The sequence below is a fragment of the Glycine soja genome, chromosome 12 (assembly GCF_004193775.1).
Source record: "Glycine soja cultivar W05 chromosome 12, ASM419377v2, whole genome shotgun sequence".
Classification (NCBI taxonomy): Eukaryota; Viridiplantae; Streptophyta; class Magnoliopsida; order Fabales; family Fabaceae; genus Glycine; species Glycine soja.
This window is the reverse complement of record NC_041013.1, coordinates 36,180,651-36,197,935: the sequence shown is the minus strand read 5'-3', so window position 1 is coordinate 36,197,935 and position 17,285 is coordinate 36,180,651. Positions and strand designations below refer to the sequence as shown.

Here is a 17,285-nt window from a genome sequence, read left to right as displayed (position 1 = left end):
TATCACAATTCACCATCACATGTTTACACGTATCTCACAAATTAACACATGTTGAACTTTACACTTATACTCAATCTCAATAACAATATTATAATCTCAAAGCAACATGTTCTTCTACAATTCATCACATACTCACAATTTGAATCATCATTTCATATCCTCAATATAACAATTTATATAAAGGACTATCACAACATTAGGACTAAAACCCCTTGAATAATATTACACAATTATATCAAAATCGTAGGTCAAAATATACAAATATTAAGAGCACAATTTATCAAGCAATTTTCATTAGGACATCAATATTTTATTTATAATCATAAAGAAAAAATTGCAATTTAACAAATATCCCAAAATAAAACCCCAAATTAATCCTCTAAGGATCCCTACACATGTTCTCACTAATCCTCAACTGTGAATAACTCATCCCTTACCTCTGAGCGGACTCACGTGTCTTCAGCCAGCGATAGCAACATCTCCAGCGGTTCCCTGAAATTCCTTCAATTATTCATCCGACTGCTCCGATAGAATTCCCAAACGTCAGAGAGACGGAGAAGAGATTGAAACCTCCACTTGTACTGTCTTCATGCGATTCCTTTTTCTCCCTCCATGAATATTATCTCGCAAATCCCAACGGTGGAAGCGTGCGGAATTGAATTTCGAATAACATATCCAAATTTCATGAAAATCCAACAGCTAACGAAACCGGGATCATAGTTTTACCGAGACAGTTTTGGGTTTCTGCGGGAAATTAAAATGCTACAATGCGAAGGGTTTTCCTCTAAGCTCAGATATGATTTTGAAATTCCCAACGGTGAGATTGTTCGGAATTGGGTTGCGAACATGATACTCAAATTTCACGAAGATCCAACGGTAAACGGGTTCGAGATCATCATTTTTCTAAGACAGGTTTGGTGGGCTGCAAGAAAAAGAAAGGGTTTTGAGAGGAGAATGGGAAAAACGAAAATAAAGCCAAAAAGGAGGCAGCTGACTTAACATAACTATTTATACCTAGGGTACTCAGTCTATTATTTGCTCTATATTTATTTATTTTTTACTAAAAAGCTTTTTAAATTTATTTACGAAAAATTGGGATGTTACATGGCATAGGGAGACCAACACCTTCCACCTTCCAGTAGGAGAGTTGACGATCACACTGGATGATGTGTCGTCACTCCTCCATTTGCCTATCAGTGGCACCTTCCACAGCTTTCATGCTCTTTATGTGGACGAGGCGGTATTTTTGTTGATGGAGTTGCTTGAGGTGTTTGGTGAGGAGGCTAGAGTCGAGACAACATGATCACGCGGGGCATATGTACGGCTGGGATGGGTTCAAGACATTTATGAGATGAGATGCCAGACACGACGATGGATTGTAGTAGCTCGTCAGCACCTTCACGGTGGCTGACAACGAAGGCACATATGAAGGGAATTACAGGAGCGCCCCTCATCTCATAGAAAAAAGAGTGCAACCGACCAAGTGCAGCAAATAAGCACGAGCTGCTACAATCCATCGTCGTGCCTGGCATCTCATCTCATAGATGTCTTGAACCCATCCCAGCCGTACATATGCCCCGCGTGATCGTGTTGTCTCGACTCTAGCCTTCTCACTAGATACCTCAAGCAACTCCATCAACAAAAATACCGCCTCGTCCACAGAAAGAGCATGAAAGCTGTGGAAGGTGCAACTGATAGGTAGATGGAGGAGTGTCGACACATCATCCAGTGTGATCGTCAACTCTCATACTGAAAGGTGGAAGATGCTGGTCTCCCTGTGTCACCTCTCCACAAATGCGGATATAAGTCCAGGATCGCCGGCTACAACTGAACACCCGATCAATGGACTTAATCCTGTGGCAACAACTAGTTCTTCAATCTCAGGCACTGACCTCCCAATTAACGTCACCTTCCTCCCGTGCGACACCAACTTCAACTCAGGACGTTCCTGAATTGAAGTACAAAGCATTCCAAATATACAAATATAATTTTTTTTAATGACAAACAAATCAACAATAAAAAATAATTAACAAATTAAAATACCTGTCCACTCCAAATGGCATGTGTAACATGGTCCGCAAATGAAGTCAGCACTGATGGGTCACGTGGCCCACCTGGAAATCCCTCAGCATCATCAGCATGTGACCCCTTAGCACCATCACGACCTAAGTCCTTTGCAACAGTCGCCTGTACGTCCGCAGTCATCTCAGGTGCATCCTCAGCCATATGAGGGACATCCTCAGTCATCTGATGAACCCGTTGCCTACGGATTGATGCAGTAGGCCTACGCCTCTGGGGAACATCAACTGCATCATGCTCATCCTATCTACCTCTGCCTATAACCCTAGCTAAAGCACGACCTAAACCTCGTGTTCTAACCATGATCTGCAAATCATGTAGAACACATATTTTTTTGGGTCAAATAAACTATTCATATAATTATTTTAAAACATACAATACTTTATAAAAATAAAACAAGTTCATTTATAAAAAAATAAGACTAATTTAAAAAAATTTATTTCAAAACACACACAACATAATTTATAAAAAAATAACAACTTCATTTATAAAAAAAGCACAACTAATGTAAAAATAATTAATTAGTAAACATCCACAACTTAATTTATAAAAAAAACAACTTCATTTATAAACAAAAAAACACAACTAATTTCAAAATAAATAATTAGTAAACATACACAACTAAAATTATATATAAAAAAAACAAATTCCAAAACACACACAACTTAATTTATAAAAATAAACAACTTCATTTATAAACAAAAAAACACAACTAATTTAAAAATAAATAATTAGTAAACATACACAACTAAAATTATATAAAAAAACTAATTAAAAAAAATTTCAAAACATACACAACTTAATTTATAAAAGTAACCAACTTCATTTATAAAAAAAAGACTATTTAAAAAAAAACAAATTCCAAAACACACACAACTTAATTTATAAAAATAAACAACTTTATTTATAAACAAAAAAAACACAACTAATTTAAATATAAATAATTAGTAAACATACACAACTAAAATTATATAAAAAAACAAAACTAATTAAAAAAAAATTCAAAACATACACAACTTAATTTATAAAAATAACCAACTTCATTTATAAAAAAAAAAGACTATTTAAAAAAAACAAATTCCAAAACACACACAACTTAATTTATAAAAAAAAACAACTTCATTTATAAACAAAAAAACACAACTAATTTAAAAATAAATAATTAGTAAACATACAAAACTAAAATTATATAAAAAAACAAAACTAATTAAAAAAAATTCAAAACATACACAACTTAATTTATAAAAATAACCAACTTCATTTATAAAAAAGAAGACTATTTAAAAAAAACAAATTCCAAAACACACACATCTTAATTTATAAAAATAAACAACTTCATTTGTAAAAAAAAAAAAACACAACTAATTGAAAAATAAATAATTAGTAAGCATACACAACTAAAATTATATAGAAAAAAAGCAAAACTAATTAAAAAAATTTCAAAACATACACAACTTAATTTATAAGAATAACCAACTTCATTTATAAAAAAATACTATTTAAAAAAAAAAATTCCAAAACACACACAACTTAATTTATAAAAATAAACAACTTCATTTATATAAAAAAACACAACTAATTTAAAAATAAATAATTAGTAACATACACAACTAAAATTATATATAAAAATAAAACTAATTAAAAAAAATTTCAAAACATACACAACTTAATTTATAAAAATAACCAACTTCATTTATAAAATAAAGACTATTTAAAAAAAACAAATTCCAAAACACACAGAACTTAATTTATAAACAAAAAAACACAACTAATTTAAAAATAAATAATTAGTAAACATACACAACTAAAATTCTATAAAAAACTAATTAAAAAAATTTCAAAACATACACAACTTAATTTATAAAAATAACCAACTTCATTTATATAAAAAAGATTATTTAAAAAAGAACAAATTCCAAAACACACACAACTTAATTTATAAAAATAAACAACTTCATTTATAAACAAAAACACAAATAATTTAAAAATAAATAATTAGTAAACATACACAACTTAAATTATAAAAAAAGCAACTTCATTTGTCATAAAAAAACCAAGCCTATTTTTTTTAAAAGACTATTTTAAAAAAAAAATAATTCCAAAACACACACAACTTAATTTATAAAAATAAACAACTTCATTTATAAACAAAAAAACACAACTAATTTAAAAATAAATAATTAGTAAACATACACAACTAAAATTATATAAAAAAACTAATTAAAAAAATTTCAAAACATACACAACTTAATTTATAAAAATAACCAACTTCATTTATATAAAAAAGATTATTTAAAAAGAACAAATTCCAAAACACACACAACTTAATTTATAAAAATAAACAACTCTATTTATAAACAAAAACACAGATAATTTAAAAATAAATAATTAATAAACATACACAACTTAAATTATAAAAAAAACAACTTCATTTGTCATAAAAAAACCAAACCTATTTTTTTTTATAAAAATTCTAAAACATACACTACTTAATTTATAAAAATTAAATAACAACTTCATTTATAAAAAAATCAAAACAATTTTTTTTAAAAAAATTCCTACTTCCGGAAGAACCAAATGTTCATCTGGACGAAAAAAACATTTCAGGTCCACTTTTTCTCATTTTTTCCGACGACGTCTTCTATCCTAAGGTTCTTCTATCCTAGGCTAAATGCTACAAGACCATTGGACATTAAAGGGGAGGGGAGTTAGGGGAGACTAACCTCGACTACAAAAACGCAGTATCGGCACCAGCACAAACGATCGGAAATGACAGTAGGAAGGCGCGGAGAAGATGAAGGAGCAGAAAAAGAAAAGAAAGAAGCCAAAAAGGTGGGGGAGGGAGGGAGCCTGCTCCTTTTCTAAATTTTTAGTTAAGGGCAAAATGGCCCATTTAATAAATTGCTAGGTGCACCAGCAATATTGCTGGGTGCACCGATGAATGTAACCATCCTATTCCTATTTTCGGCTGTTGCTACCTGCACCTCCTTAAATTTTAAAAAATTTCCCCCTTATTACAAACTTCCTTCTTCCACCTCTCCTTCTGCCGTCTCTCACTGTTGTCTGTTGGGTAATCCGTGAATCTTTCAAGTAACAAGTTGCGGAAGGCGTTGAATCCTTGCAACACAATTACACAAACATAATTGAATAACAACATTTCCCTGCTAGCAACAAAGTGTCAGAGAGTAGCTAGAAACCAAGCAGAACAATTACAGTAACGTACTAGTAGAAACCAAGCAAAACCAACAAGACAGATATAATGCATTCAATCAGAGACAAGTAATTTCATCTTTATTTCTATTTCATAATGGGAAAATCATTCAACTCCATCCTCTTAGACACAAATTTTTCAACTAAAATTGGATAATCAGAAGTAAAAAATTTAGAAACAAAAACTCATGCACATGATAAATCTAAAATGACTAATCAGTCAACCTTTGGAAACCACAAATGACTCAAGTCATTAGTCCTACGAGATCAGAAACTAAAGCTTTCAACCCAGTAGAAATAACATATGGCTCAGATAAATTAGCTGGTACATAACCAATGCTGCCATAATGTCATAAGACAATGGATTTGTTCTCACCATAAGCATCCCTTTACAAATCCCTACTTTATTTTACTTCTTTTAAATGACTCAGTCACATCCCCTTTACAAATTAAAATAAAATCATTGTTCACACTAAATGCAAATTTATGCTTGCAATTATTAAACTTGGAGATCAGAGTTGCTCAAAAAATTATCTACGACTATGTCTCTCAAAATTTTTATCCAACTATTCAAATTGATGCGACGTGGTAACTTGCATTAGCCTAGGAAAACATATATTTAGACATATAACAGTTTAAATGTTCAGCCATAAATTTGTTACAAAGAACTCTATTTGACCTGTTTGATTACTATCTAACCCCCTAAGGTACTGCATATATTTCACAGAATGTTGCCACACAAAGCTTCTCTGACTATATTAGCACACTAGAATCAAATCCTCAAAGATGCATGACACAAACACGGCAGAGCAAACAGTAATTATTGCATACACCATATCGGTGATCCTGCAGATACAAGTTTACTAGTTGCACATGGAAGACAGACCCCAAGGGAACAAAACCGTATATTTTTTAAAAAAATGGATAATATTAATTTGTCTTCACTTATCTCTGTATAATATCAAATGCAAATTGGATAATAAACCAATAATTTGACACTTAGCAGTAGCTATTTTCTATGGCTTTCAGAGGAATTAAAAATGTTTCTTTCAAGTTCACAATGAATAGGAATATTATAGCCAATAAGTCAATAGCAATATAAGTAAAAATTTATCGATATAAAGAAGACAGAACTGTACCAAAAAGATGTTTGTACCAAAAAAGAAGGCAGAACTCCAATTTAAGCAACTCGTGAGAAATAATTATTTATATAAACAATTTTCTTCAATTTAAACAACTCAAAATCATGTATGTGAGTTACCGTATGTGAAAAAAAATATGGCACATCAAAATATATATATATTTTTTTTATAAACAATTCATTAAGTAACTCTTGTTATAAATGCTGTTAGAAATAGAAGTTAATGGAAATCTTCATTAACAATATATGTGTGTGTGGGTTTCAACACAACTCAATTTTCACTATAAATACGTATATAATATCGAATAGAAATATTTTGTATAAATCAAGCGTGAGAGATGTACAGAGGTATAGGTCTGGTTTACATTATTTCTTTCACAAGCACTTACAAGTAAATAAAAAATGAGAATAAAATATGTTAATTTTTTTTATAAGCTAAAATTAACTTTATCCATATATATTATATAAAATAACTAATATTTTATATCTAAAGTTGTCCCACTACTACCGTAAATTTTTTGATCCCTATCAAAATTTCTATAAAAAAAATCAATACGTAATTGATTTTAAATTACAAGAAACTCAATAATTTAAATTCTTATAAATTTATTTATAAATGTTTATTAATAAATTTATCCAAACAGAATAATACACAACTAATAGCAAATTAAACTCATAAATGGTAGGGAAATGATTACTAATATAGAGAGGTTTCTTTTGTTTATCTATTTTGAAGGAACTAATTTAGTTCGGTTAATTAAGCAGTGAAAAATAAAAATCTATTAATTTTTTATTTTTTATTTTCTAAAAAAAATGGCATATATATATATATATATATATATATATATATATCATGATTTAAATATATTAGTTTATCTTTGAAAAAAAATGGAATGAATTGATTGCAAATTGATATAAGATTTTACGATTTCGAATCCTCTTAAGAAAAGATAATAAATTCGAGGAAAAAATATAATTTCCATAACAATAATAAAACCTTCTAATATTATTTGAAAATAAAAATAATTGTTATAACTCCTAAAAGGATTTTTGTTAGAATCCTTAACCAGATGAGTCTGTTGATACATTTGGTTATAAACTTTTTAATATTTTATTTTTGATTTCGTATAGATTATAAAAAAATATTTTAAAGAAATGATTATTTTAATATTTATATAAAATATATTTAGTTGACTTAATTACGTGAAGCATCAAAATCATAACCATTTTCTCAATAACAATTGTTACATTCATTAGTTTCTATTTTCCTTGTCATGATTATTCCTGTCATCATTATTTCTTTTAATTTATCACATGTGTTGTCATCATCATTATTATTATTTGCACTACATCAATGCTGTTAAATTATACTAAAACCAGCATATTATATGCCCCTTAACCCTACTAGTTTCACTATTGCTTGCGATCACTTGTATAAACATTTTGAAGCTCTAACATAAGTGCGCATTAACACATATCCATTTTAACATCATTTCACATCAAATGTCAAACCTAAAATTAAAAAAGTGATAAACAGGGAGCCAGAAGAATAAAAAATTGCTGACCAAGTGAGGTCAGTGGAACCAATTAACAATAATCAGTCCAACGACCGAAGTGGGCACAACGCATACAAGCTTTTTTCTGTTTTTGTCCGGGGAAGTGGGGGCTTTGTTAATCTTTTAGCCTACATTTTTATGTATCTATTGTCTTAGGAGGATGCCAATTTGAAATGGTTTTGCAGAGTTGGGGGGTGCAGAGAGAGAGGGGGTGGAGCCAGACTTCAACAGTAAAACATGTTTGAGACATGTCTCGTCACACAAAGGTGCATGATTGTAAAAAAGAAAGTAACGAGCAGAAAAAATTTTGTGACCAATAAAAAGTGAACTCAATGATGCAGAAGAAATCCCTGCTAACGAAGAAAGGAATTGTATTTACCCCCACCCCACCACCACCACCACGCACACGCAATTTATTGTTGACTTTAAATACGGAGCTTTCATTATGTTTCATATTGTGCAAGCATCGCATCATGATAGTTGGATCTCTTCTCAAAGTTCCCTCCTAAAAGTGAGAAAGCATTGTTATGTCACTTACACATGTTTGCTTTGAATTTGATATAGGAAAAACTCTGAAAAGTATCCCATAGTCAGGAATATCGAAGGAGAAACACGAAGAGAATGCAATGAATCTTGTTACTAAGTTTGTCCTTATTGATGCTTAAGGGCCAACCTAAAAGTGCTTGGATACCAATAAAGTGAATCTTTCTTTAATTCAGAGTTTGTCGTTACGGCTCCTTAGGTTTTTTAGACTCTTTTTCTATGCAGAGTAAAGGTTTAAATGAGAAGATTTATTTTGTCTTACTTAAATGGAAAGGGATTAGATTAGAGAGAGACTTATTTGTGAGGGAAAAATAGTTACAAAACATTGAGAGAGAAAGGAGAGGAAAAATCAGTGTGATTTTCGCATATCCACCAAAGAGCATTTTTCAAATTGCAACTATAGATTCATTCATCGTTGAATCAAGTTGATTTTTGGACAAAAGGTTTTACACACGTGATACTTCAAATTGTTTGGTTGGATTGTCAAAACAATATATGGAGAGGGAGATAAGTATTTCACATTCTCTACTTTGTATTTGGGAGTTTCATTTTCTTGTCTCTCTATTGTAAGCATTAGTGCTTTTGACTGTTTGTAGCACGTTTCAGTGCACTTGTTGGAGACTCTCTTGTACCTTTATTGATTATAGTTGAGTTATTTCTTTGGTCTGGACGATCCGTGATTTTTATCCTTGATGGAGAGGTTTTTCACGTTATACAAATTGTGTCTTTTGTGTGCTCTTGATTTCTATTTTGCATTCTATTTTTATTGATGTTTTTCACAGGTTCTTGTAAGTTTTGGAAAATTTATTTTTGTTGTCTATTACTCTGTTATTGAGTTTGTTATTGTGTTGGTCTGTTTTTCCCATCAAAGTGATATCAGAGCTCTTTGGTTAAGGAGTTATTTTTCTACTTGCTTGAACGATGGAGATACATATGAAGATGATATCTTTGAGTGGAGCAAACTATGACTTTTGAAAGGGCAAGATGAAGGACTTGCTATTTGTGAAGAATATGCATCTTCTGGTCTTTGGCACACAAAAGATAGATTCTATGTTTGATGAAGAGTGGGGTTTTGAACATGAATGTGTATGCGATTTTATTAGACACTTTGTAGATGAACCTATTTATAATCTTATTTCTTAGACACATGCGAGAACTATGTGACAAACTCTTGAGTCCTTATATGCTTATAAATCAGGGAGCAACAAATTGTACCTATTGAAGAACTTTGTTGAATTGAAGTACAAGGACGAAACTCCATTTACTGAGCACTTGAGTGAATTTCAAGGACGTTGTGATCAGTCGTCAGCCGTATGTATAAACTTTGATGATGATGTGTTGGGATTGTTCCTATTAATAACTGTATCTTATTCGTGGGAGACATTCCGAGTTTCCATGATTAGTGTTGTCCCCAATGGTATTGTTCCTTTGCAAATGGCAAAGACTAGTGCTCTTAATGAAGAGATGAGAAGGAAGGCACAAGGTACTTCTTCTCAGTTAGAGGTGCTTGTTACTGAAAACAGGGGGAGAAACCAGAAGAAGATGAAGGGTGATAGAGATAAGAGCAAGAGTAAGTCTAGGTCTCGGTACAAGAATGTTGAGTGACATTATTGTCGCAAAACAAGGCATATCCAGAGTGATGATCTGGTTATGATAACCACTTTGGTTATGGAAAGTGAAAACTCACCAAGGGTAACTTGGTGTGAATGCTATGGATATGGAGACATCTTTGTGGCACCAAGGGAAATGTTCTCATTGCATGGTTGGTAAGCAAATCAGAGTATCTTTTAAGAAATATCTTTGTGGCACCAAGGGAGATTTACACTAATGAACCATGAGGTAACCACATAAGGGGACTTGACACTACACTTTAACCCAAAACCTTAAGATTCAGGTTTATGAATTTTCTCTTCTCCTATATGGTGATCAACTTTTCCACTTTTACTCAATATGAGACTTCACATCATAATTGTACTCCAACACTACACATATATATACTCACAAGTCACAATTCACAAATCACAACTATACATGTGAGATGTTGATAGAATATATGATATGTAAAGGTATTTTTACTTGCATCGACCATAAAACACATTAATCATATATTTACGTCACAATATTATTTTCATTTTTAGTTTAATTTGAATATAAAAATTGATATTATATATAGTTATTTTTTATCTTTCTCTTTTTTTCTCTCTATACAATCTCTCAAAAATATAGTTTAAGAAATATTGCAGTCCAATTTTAAAGTTCATTAAAGTTTCAAGAATAATATAAATAAAGAGTAAGGTGTGTTGCAAATTAACTTAACAGAATCTATAGCTAGCCCGATCGGAAAGAGATAAGTGCAGATTTCTTATATAACGTACTTTATACTTTAATTTTAATACAAGACTAATTAATTAATTAATTAATGTAGAGTATATATGATTAACAACTTGCTACGGAATATTGTCATCTCCAGAGTAGTTTTTAGAGCTGTGGCCAAACAGATTAATGCTTTCATTGGCATTAGTATCGCCTTGGGATTGGGATGGCTTGTAAGAATACCATCTGGACCAAAAGAGATAGTTGAGGAAGTTGAGGAAGCTTAGGGCAGCTAGTAACCAATAGAAAAAGTCAAGCTTGTCTTTGTTGAGATCGTTGTCATGGAGCCAACCACCAGTTGAAGAAGAGGAACTGATGTTATTCACCATAGAAACCAATAGTGAGCTCAGATAAAAGCCGAATGAGTAAGAGCAATATGTGATGGCAGTGAAGAATGTCTGCATCCCTTTCAAGGACTGTTTGTAGAAGAACTCAATGAGCCCAACAGCTGTAAACATCTCAGACAAGCCAAAAATTAAGAATTGTGGGGTAATCCAAAAAATGGATATAGTTTCGTTGAGGTTCACAGCTGCATCCCTTCTCTTTTTCTCCACAAGGGCAGCTGAAATCATAGAAAATGTAGCTAGAAAGAGCCCAAAGCCTATTCGCTGCAAAGGTGAAATTCCGGACTCATGGCCGGTGATTTTTCTAGCAAAAGGGACAAAGAAACTATCATAGAGAGGGACCACAACAATGAGCAAAATGTAAGGAATGGATTGAAGCGACGCAGGAGGGACATGAAACGATTTGGTGAGGTGAGTGTCCATGGAACTCCCTTGTTGGACCGAGAATGTTTGCAGTTGTGCTAATATTGTGTTGAAAACAATGGTGCTAGCAAATATGGGAATAACTGATAGCAATATCTTTGCTTGCTCAACTTGCGCGACACTGCACAATATCCACGGGCTTTCCTTAGTGTCGTTACTGCTACTCCCCGTACCCTGTTGTACTCTGATACAAGCCTTGTCCAAGAACCTGATCAAATTAATCAAATTAAATAAGAATAATCTAGCTAGTGTATCTGTATATATATGCACGCACACAGTTTTCTTTTTTAGGGTGCTGGCATGTGGATAAATTGAATGAGCATATTATAGATATGCATTCTTTAATTAAAGAGTAAAAAACTTTTTGGCAGATATGCAGACGTTTCATATGAATAACTGCGAAAGCAATTAAAGGATGTATATAAAGAAAAGTAAAAGAACAAGAACATGCCCCTAGCTAGTGAATAGGTTAAGTGTATTTGATTAACAAGGCAGTTTCTTTCTCACCTTTATTGGCGATCTAGCAGACATATGTCTAATAAACAATTATGGAGACATGGAAATAAATTAATTTAATTATGAAAAGAAAATTAATACAAACAACACGCAAAAGTACCTGAACTTATTGGTATGTTTCCGAGCAACATTGCTTTGACTTCCATGAAGCATTTGTGGGTTAGATGGACATATCTGCTTTCTTTTCAATATTGCAGCCACAAAAACCTGATAAGTTAATTGTAAACTTTATGAAAAATGTTTGATAGATACTCATAATGTTATTTAATATCTAAAGAGAAAGGAAAATAGAAAAAAATATAGTTATATATAATAGAATTTATAATAGGATAGGAAAGAAAAAAACATAAATATAATAAAATAATTAACTGTAAGCTTTATTTCTTAGCAAACAACCCTATGAGGAATATTGTACGTGTGACTCAGCAGGTATGGATCACTAGTAGTACATAATTTGACAACCCATGTGCTAGTTTTCTATTCCTGAATTGACAACCCAAGGGTCCAACTTAACAAGTCTGGGCCAAGATAGATAAAATTGTGTATATAAAGGTATATAAAGATTAAATAAGAAAATCTAATACTTTATATATATATATATATATATATATATATATATATATATATATAAAATGTCAAAAACATTCATCTATGTTCATAGAAAATTTATAATAACTAATTTCATCTGTCACTATTACATATGGTTAAAAATAACTTTTAAGAATAGTTATCCAAACGTCATAAAAAGTGAAAACTTAATGATTTTTAATCGTTCTAAAAAGTTATTTTTTAAAACGGTTTTTATGAGGTGTGATCATTCTAAAACATTGTTATTTTAGATATGTTTTTTTAGATAATCATTCTAAAAAATTACTTTTTAAAACGATTATTGACATATGAAAAATAATGTAAGTATACAGAATCGTGTTAAAGAAAAGAAATACAAAAGGAAAAATTAATTAATTTTATATAAACAATCATCATTATATTAATTATAATCATTATAATTATTTTTATATCTCTTTCTTTCATGTAAGTCATAGCACTCTCATTTTATTGAGTAATCAACAATCCATGAGAGATCCTGACCCCAGTTTATAAAAATATCTGCTACTCCTTAGCTTTATCGTTACAAAATATCTCTTATAATTAATTAAACTTTTGTAATTCTTATCAATGTATATTTTTAATTACATTGGGTTTTGTCTCGGTTGATATACTTTAAGATGAGTTTAATAGCATTCAGCAAACAAAAAAAAGGTTGAATAGTTATGCATGCATTATTAATATAAAAACTTTCATATTATTAATAAACATGTGTGGTGTTCTTAGTTAGCCTATTTTCTATTTAAAGATATCCACAATTAAGGATATATTTTGAGAGCGAAAGAAGAAACAATAGTTTAAGATTTATACTTGAGCAACGGGGATAAAGATGCTTCCTTGTGGGGGCTTGTTCCTATAATATAGAGTGCCACATATCAAGCTTATCAATCCCATTGTCATAACAGCTGCAGAAACCCCAAAGCCCGCATCCATTCCGGAATGAGTTTGAACCCAAACAAGAATTGTTAGAGCAACAAGTTCTCCCACGGAGAATGCAAAATATGCTGCATTGAAGTAAGTTGAGAGCTTCTTTAATTGCTTGGGGTTCTCTTGATTGAATTGGTCAGCTCCATGAGCAATCATGTTAGGCTTGACACAGCCACTCCCTAATGCCACCAAGTATATTGCTAAAAAGAATATCAATGCCTTGAAGCCCTTTGCTTCTGTGCAGTGTTCTCCATCAAAGAACATATTGCAAGGTGGTGGCTTCAATTGAGGAAGATGAGCTTGGACTGAGAGCAATATAAAACCCTATAAAAACGAATCAATTATTATTATTAGTTTAAAAACATGTTCTGTAGCTCGCTCGCTCTCACAGCCATACGCAAAGGCACACAACCTTATTATCTTTCACAGCTAGGTTGGCCAAATAGTTCAAAACTAGGTTTTAAATTAAACTTCATCAATATTAATAAGAATATAATAGAAAATGACGGAAGATTCTTTCTCATCAATATGTTGACAGAACTTAGAAAGTAGAATAATGATGCACAAATATCCCATAAATATTTCGTATATCTTTTTATTTGTCTCTTCTTATCATATTATAAATTCTATTATTTTTTTTTTCTCCCTAGGTGTTCAATGGATGGTAGGGATGTTCATTTATCATTTTTCTAGAAAATATAATCTGTAAGACTGTAAAGCAATAAAAGTAATCCACTTTTTCTTGTGGATAGAGAGGCTACATATAGAGAGAGACAAAAAAGTCGTACATAGATTGAAAAGAATATTATACACAGACGCACGCGTGGTCACAAGAGAGAGCTGAGAGGGTTAGCTTACAGAGAGTTCCACAAAGCCAAAGATGAGGATGGTCCAGAAGCTCCCAAGATAAGAGTCTGATAGATATCCACCAAGGAGGGCGAGGAGAAAGATAGTTCCAACAAAGTTAGTGACTACGTTGGCAGATTTGGACAAAGAGAAATGCATCTCATTGATTACATAAGTTATGAGATTGTTTCCCACTGCAGCTATTGCCATTATTTCACATGCTTGAAGCCCTGAAAATATTATATATACATTTACGATTTACATATACATATTCATCCATGCACGGAAAGCACAGTACAATAATGCAAAGTCAGGATAATGTCTGTTTTTAACAAATGAGTACACTTTTTCAAATGTAAACGACCTTTTGAGTAATTAAAATGCATTCTCCCCAATGCGGGTTGCGAGACCTTAGCCAAATTTTATTGATTAAGTGATCGAAATGACAATTTTCTTCTTTTATCGCATTTTTAAGGGTAGTTTTGCAATTTTCTTTTTGTAAAGACCTTTTTGGTATTTTATTATTTCTTAATTATCAGGGTTTTTGTCGTATTAGGATTTTTTTATTTATAAATGTGTACCTAAGCGTATGATGACAACTTATTATTGAATGAAAATTTAAAGTTTCTTTTGTCAATTTCTCAAGTGTTCTTATGAATCAATCAGTTGTTAAATCTCGTTCAATTCCATAACGTACCTGCATCAGAATCATTAGCTAGTTACTGAGCAGGCAATTATAAGAGATCGTCAGATTGCAGACAGCTAGCTAGCTAGCCATAGCAAGCTATATATGTAAATGAACACTAACAACGTAAACCAATTAACTGATATGCCGTAGTATGCATTGTATTGCTATGGTCTAAACTTTAAATTAAACCAATTAATTAAACTTGGTCCTTGGTAGACATAGTTGCTGTCACTTTTCTAGCTAGAAAAGCTAAAGCATGGAGGATCTTCAAATGATCTCTCATATAACAAGAACAGATTAAATTAAGCAGATAGCTTTGTTTAAAAGTTAAGTGTTTTGTTAAACCACTTAATACTTACAAAAAGGAAGGCCTAATTTAAGAAGGCGTGATAGAATTAAGAGATAGATAGCATACCAAGAACAAAAGCAGAAGCTCTGGTTCCACCATGCACGTTGGGATTGGAGGGTCTGCCTCTCCAGTCTACAGTGTTGATCACACCACATGCCACGCTCATGCTCATGCTGTCTTCATTATCTCCTCCTCCCTTAATTTGATACTCACTCTCCTTCCTTCCCACCTCATCCATTCACACTCTTGTTGGTTGAAATTGAAAGAAGAGACCTGTTGATTCAAAGATTGGATCAGGTGCCTTATGCAGAATTTGAGGGAAGTTGGTCCGTAATTTATAATGCCACTGCCAAGCAATGGTGCTAACAAGCCAAAATGTGAGTCAACCTTGGCCCCCCGCACTTATTATTATTCACACGTGTATGACACTCCAACGAGAGAAAACGTTTTTTTTTTTGTAAAGCAAAAAAAAAAAAAAAAAAAGAAGAGAGAAAACGTTTTTCTTTTTGGCTACAGAAAACGTTTTGGTTTGAGAGTGGAGAGATATATTCTTGCATAAATTAATTTAATCTAATGTCCGAAAGCAATTGAAGGGGCTGGATTTTTTTTTCTTTTGTAATTATTTAAATTGTTTTTAGCAAGTTATTATTTAATAAATATATTTTCCACAAAAATATTTACTAGTTTAATACATGAAATTAAACTAGATTTTTATTTTCAATATAAAAATAAGAAAACATAATAAAAATTTCCATGACTGAAAAAATTTCTATTTCAAACCTATATTTCGTAGGAAGTGTAAAACCAATATATTATGTACCAAAAAAAAAAAGACTAGTAAGTATTTATTTCTTAAAAAAATTGTTAAACTGTGTAATAAATTGTCTGCTATATATTAGATTGTTGAGTAGTTTGTATGAATACTTTATCTACTTCTCAATTGTTTTCATTATTTTACTCACAGTAAATGAAATAAATGACCTACAGGACATTTCTAAAAATTCATATTAATACATCAAACATTACCATGAGCTATAATATAAAAGAACTTATAAAGGTATTTTCGTAGGTAAATTTTATATTGACAGATTAATAATCATTACAATAGAGACGGGAAAAGTGTTCATAGGTCAATGTGTTTTTTTACCTACGAATTATTAACTTACAGTGACAGATTGATTTTGTCCGTAACTAGAAATTAATTTTCTTGTAATGAAAATTATAACGTTCAGAAAACCTTGTGTGCACACTCTCGAGATTGCCAACGATAATATATTGAAAACTAAGAATACACAAGTATATCTCATGTTTCCCATCCATACAATATCATAGAATCAATATGTAGGTTATAACCTTTTTTTTCTATAAAAAAAGGTAAATATAGAAAAGGAACGTGTTCGTCGTCATAACCATAGTATTTATTATCTGCTATCAATCATTCCCTCATCTTGCAAAAAGTAAAAAAAATGAAAATGAGTTTGGATCAAATATAGAATGAGATATATATCTTGCAGCTCAAGTCTAGATTTACTTATGTATATTTATACGTGGCATTTGTTTAATGGTTTGCCGGCATAAAAGTCAAACTCTAAATTAATAAATTTTATGGTGAATAGAAGGACACATGATCTTTGTTATGCTTAGATTTTCGAGTACATGGAAAAGATGTCTTGAGAGCAAAGCG

General features: G+C 31.4%; 1 protein-coding gene across 1 annotated transcript; it reads right to left on the bottom strand.

Annotated features, from left to right (window-relative positions):
* Positions 1-10,868: 10,868 nt before the first annotated feature.
* LOC114378462 (protein NRT1/ PTR FAMILY 4.3-like) lies at positions 10,869-15,926 on the bottom strand. The gene is made up of 5 exons (XM_028337055.1): positions 15,668-15,926; positions 14,577-14,794; positions 13,602-14,042; positions 12,286-12,392; positions 10,869-11,877 (listed from the first exon to the last, which is right to left on the bottom strand). The coding sequence occupies exons 1-5, from the start codon at positions 15,837-15,839 to the stop codon at positions 10,977-10,979; spliced, it is 1,839 nt and encodes a 612-aa protein (XP_028192856.1). The 5' UTR covers positions 15,840-15,926; the 3' UTR covers positions 10,869-10,976.
* Positions 15,927-17,285: the final 1,359 nt, after the last annotated feature.

What these genes read in the sequence shown, in the direction of transcription:
- LOC114378462 (XM_028337055.1), bottom strand. Translation starts at nt 15,839, where the DNA reads ATGGATGAGGTGGGAAGGAAGGAGAGTGAGTATCAAATTAAGGGAGGA. An exon ending in AGCTTCTGCTTTTGTTCTTG is followed by an intron (nt 14,795 to 15,667) that starts GTATGCTATCTA and finishes TAATATTTTCAG; the next exon opens with GGCTTCAAGCATGTGAAATA. An exon ending in TCTTTATCCCCGTTGCTCAA is followed by an intron (nt 12,393 to 13,601) that starts GTATAAATCTTA and finishes TTAACTTATCAG; the next exon opens with GTTTTTGTGGCTGCAATATT.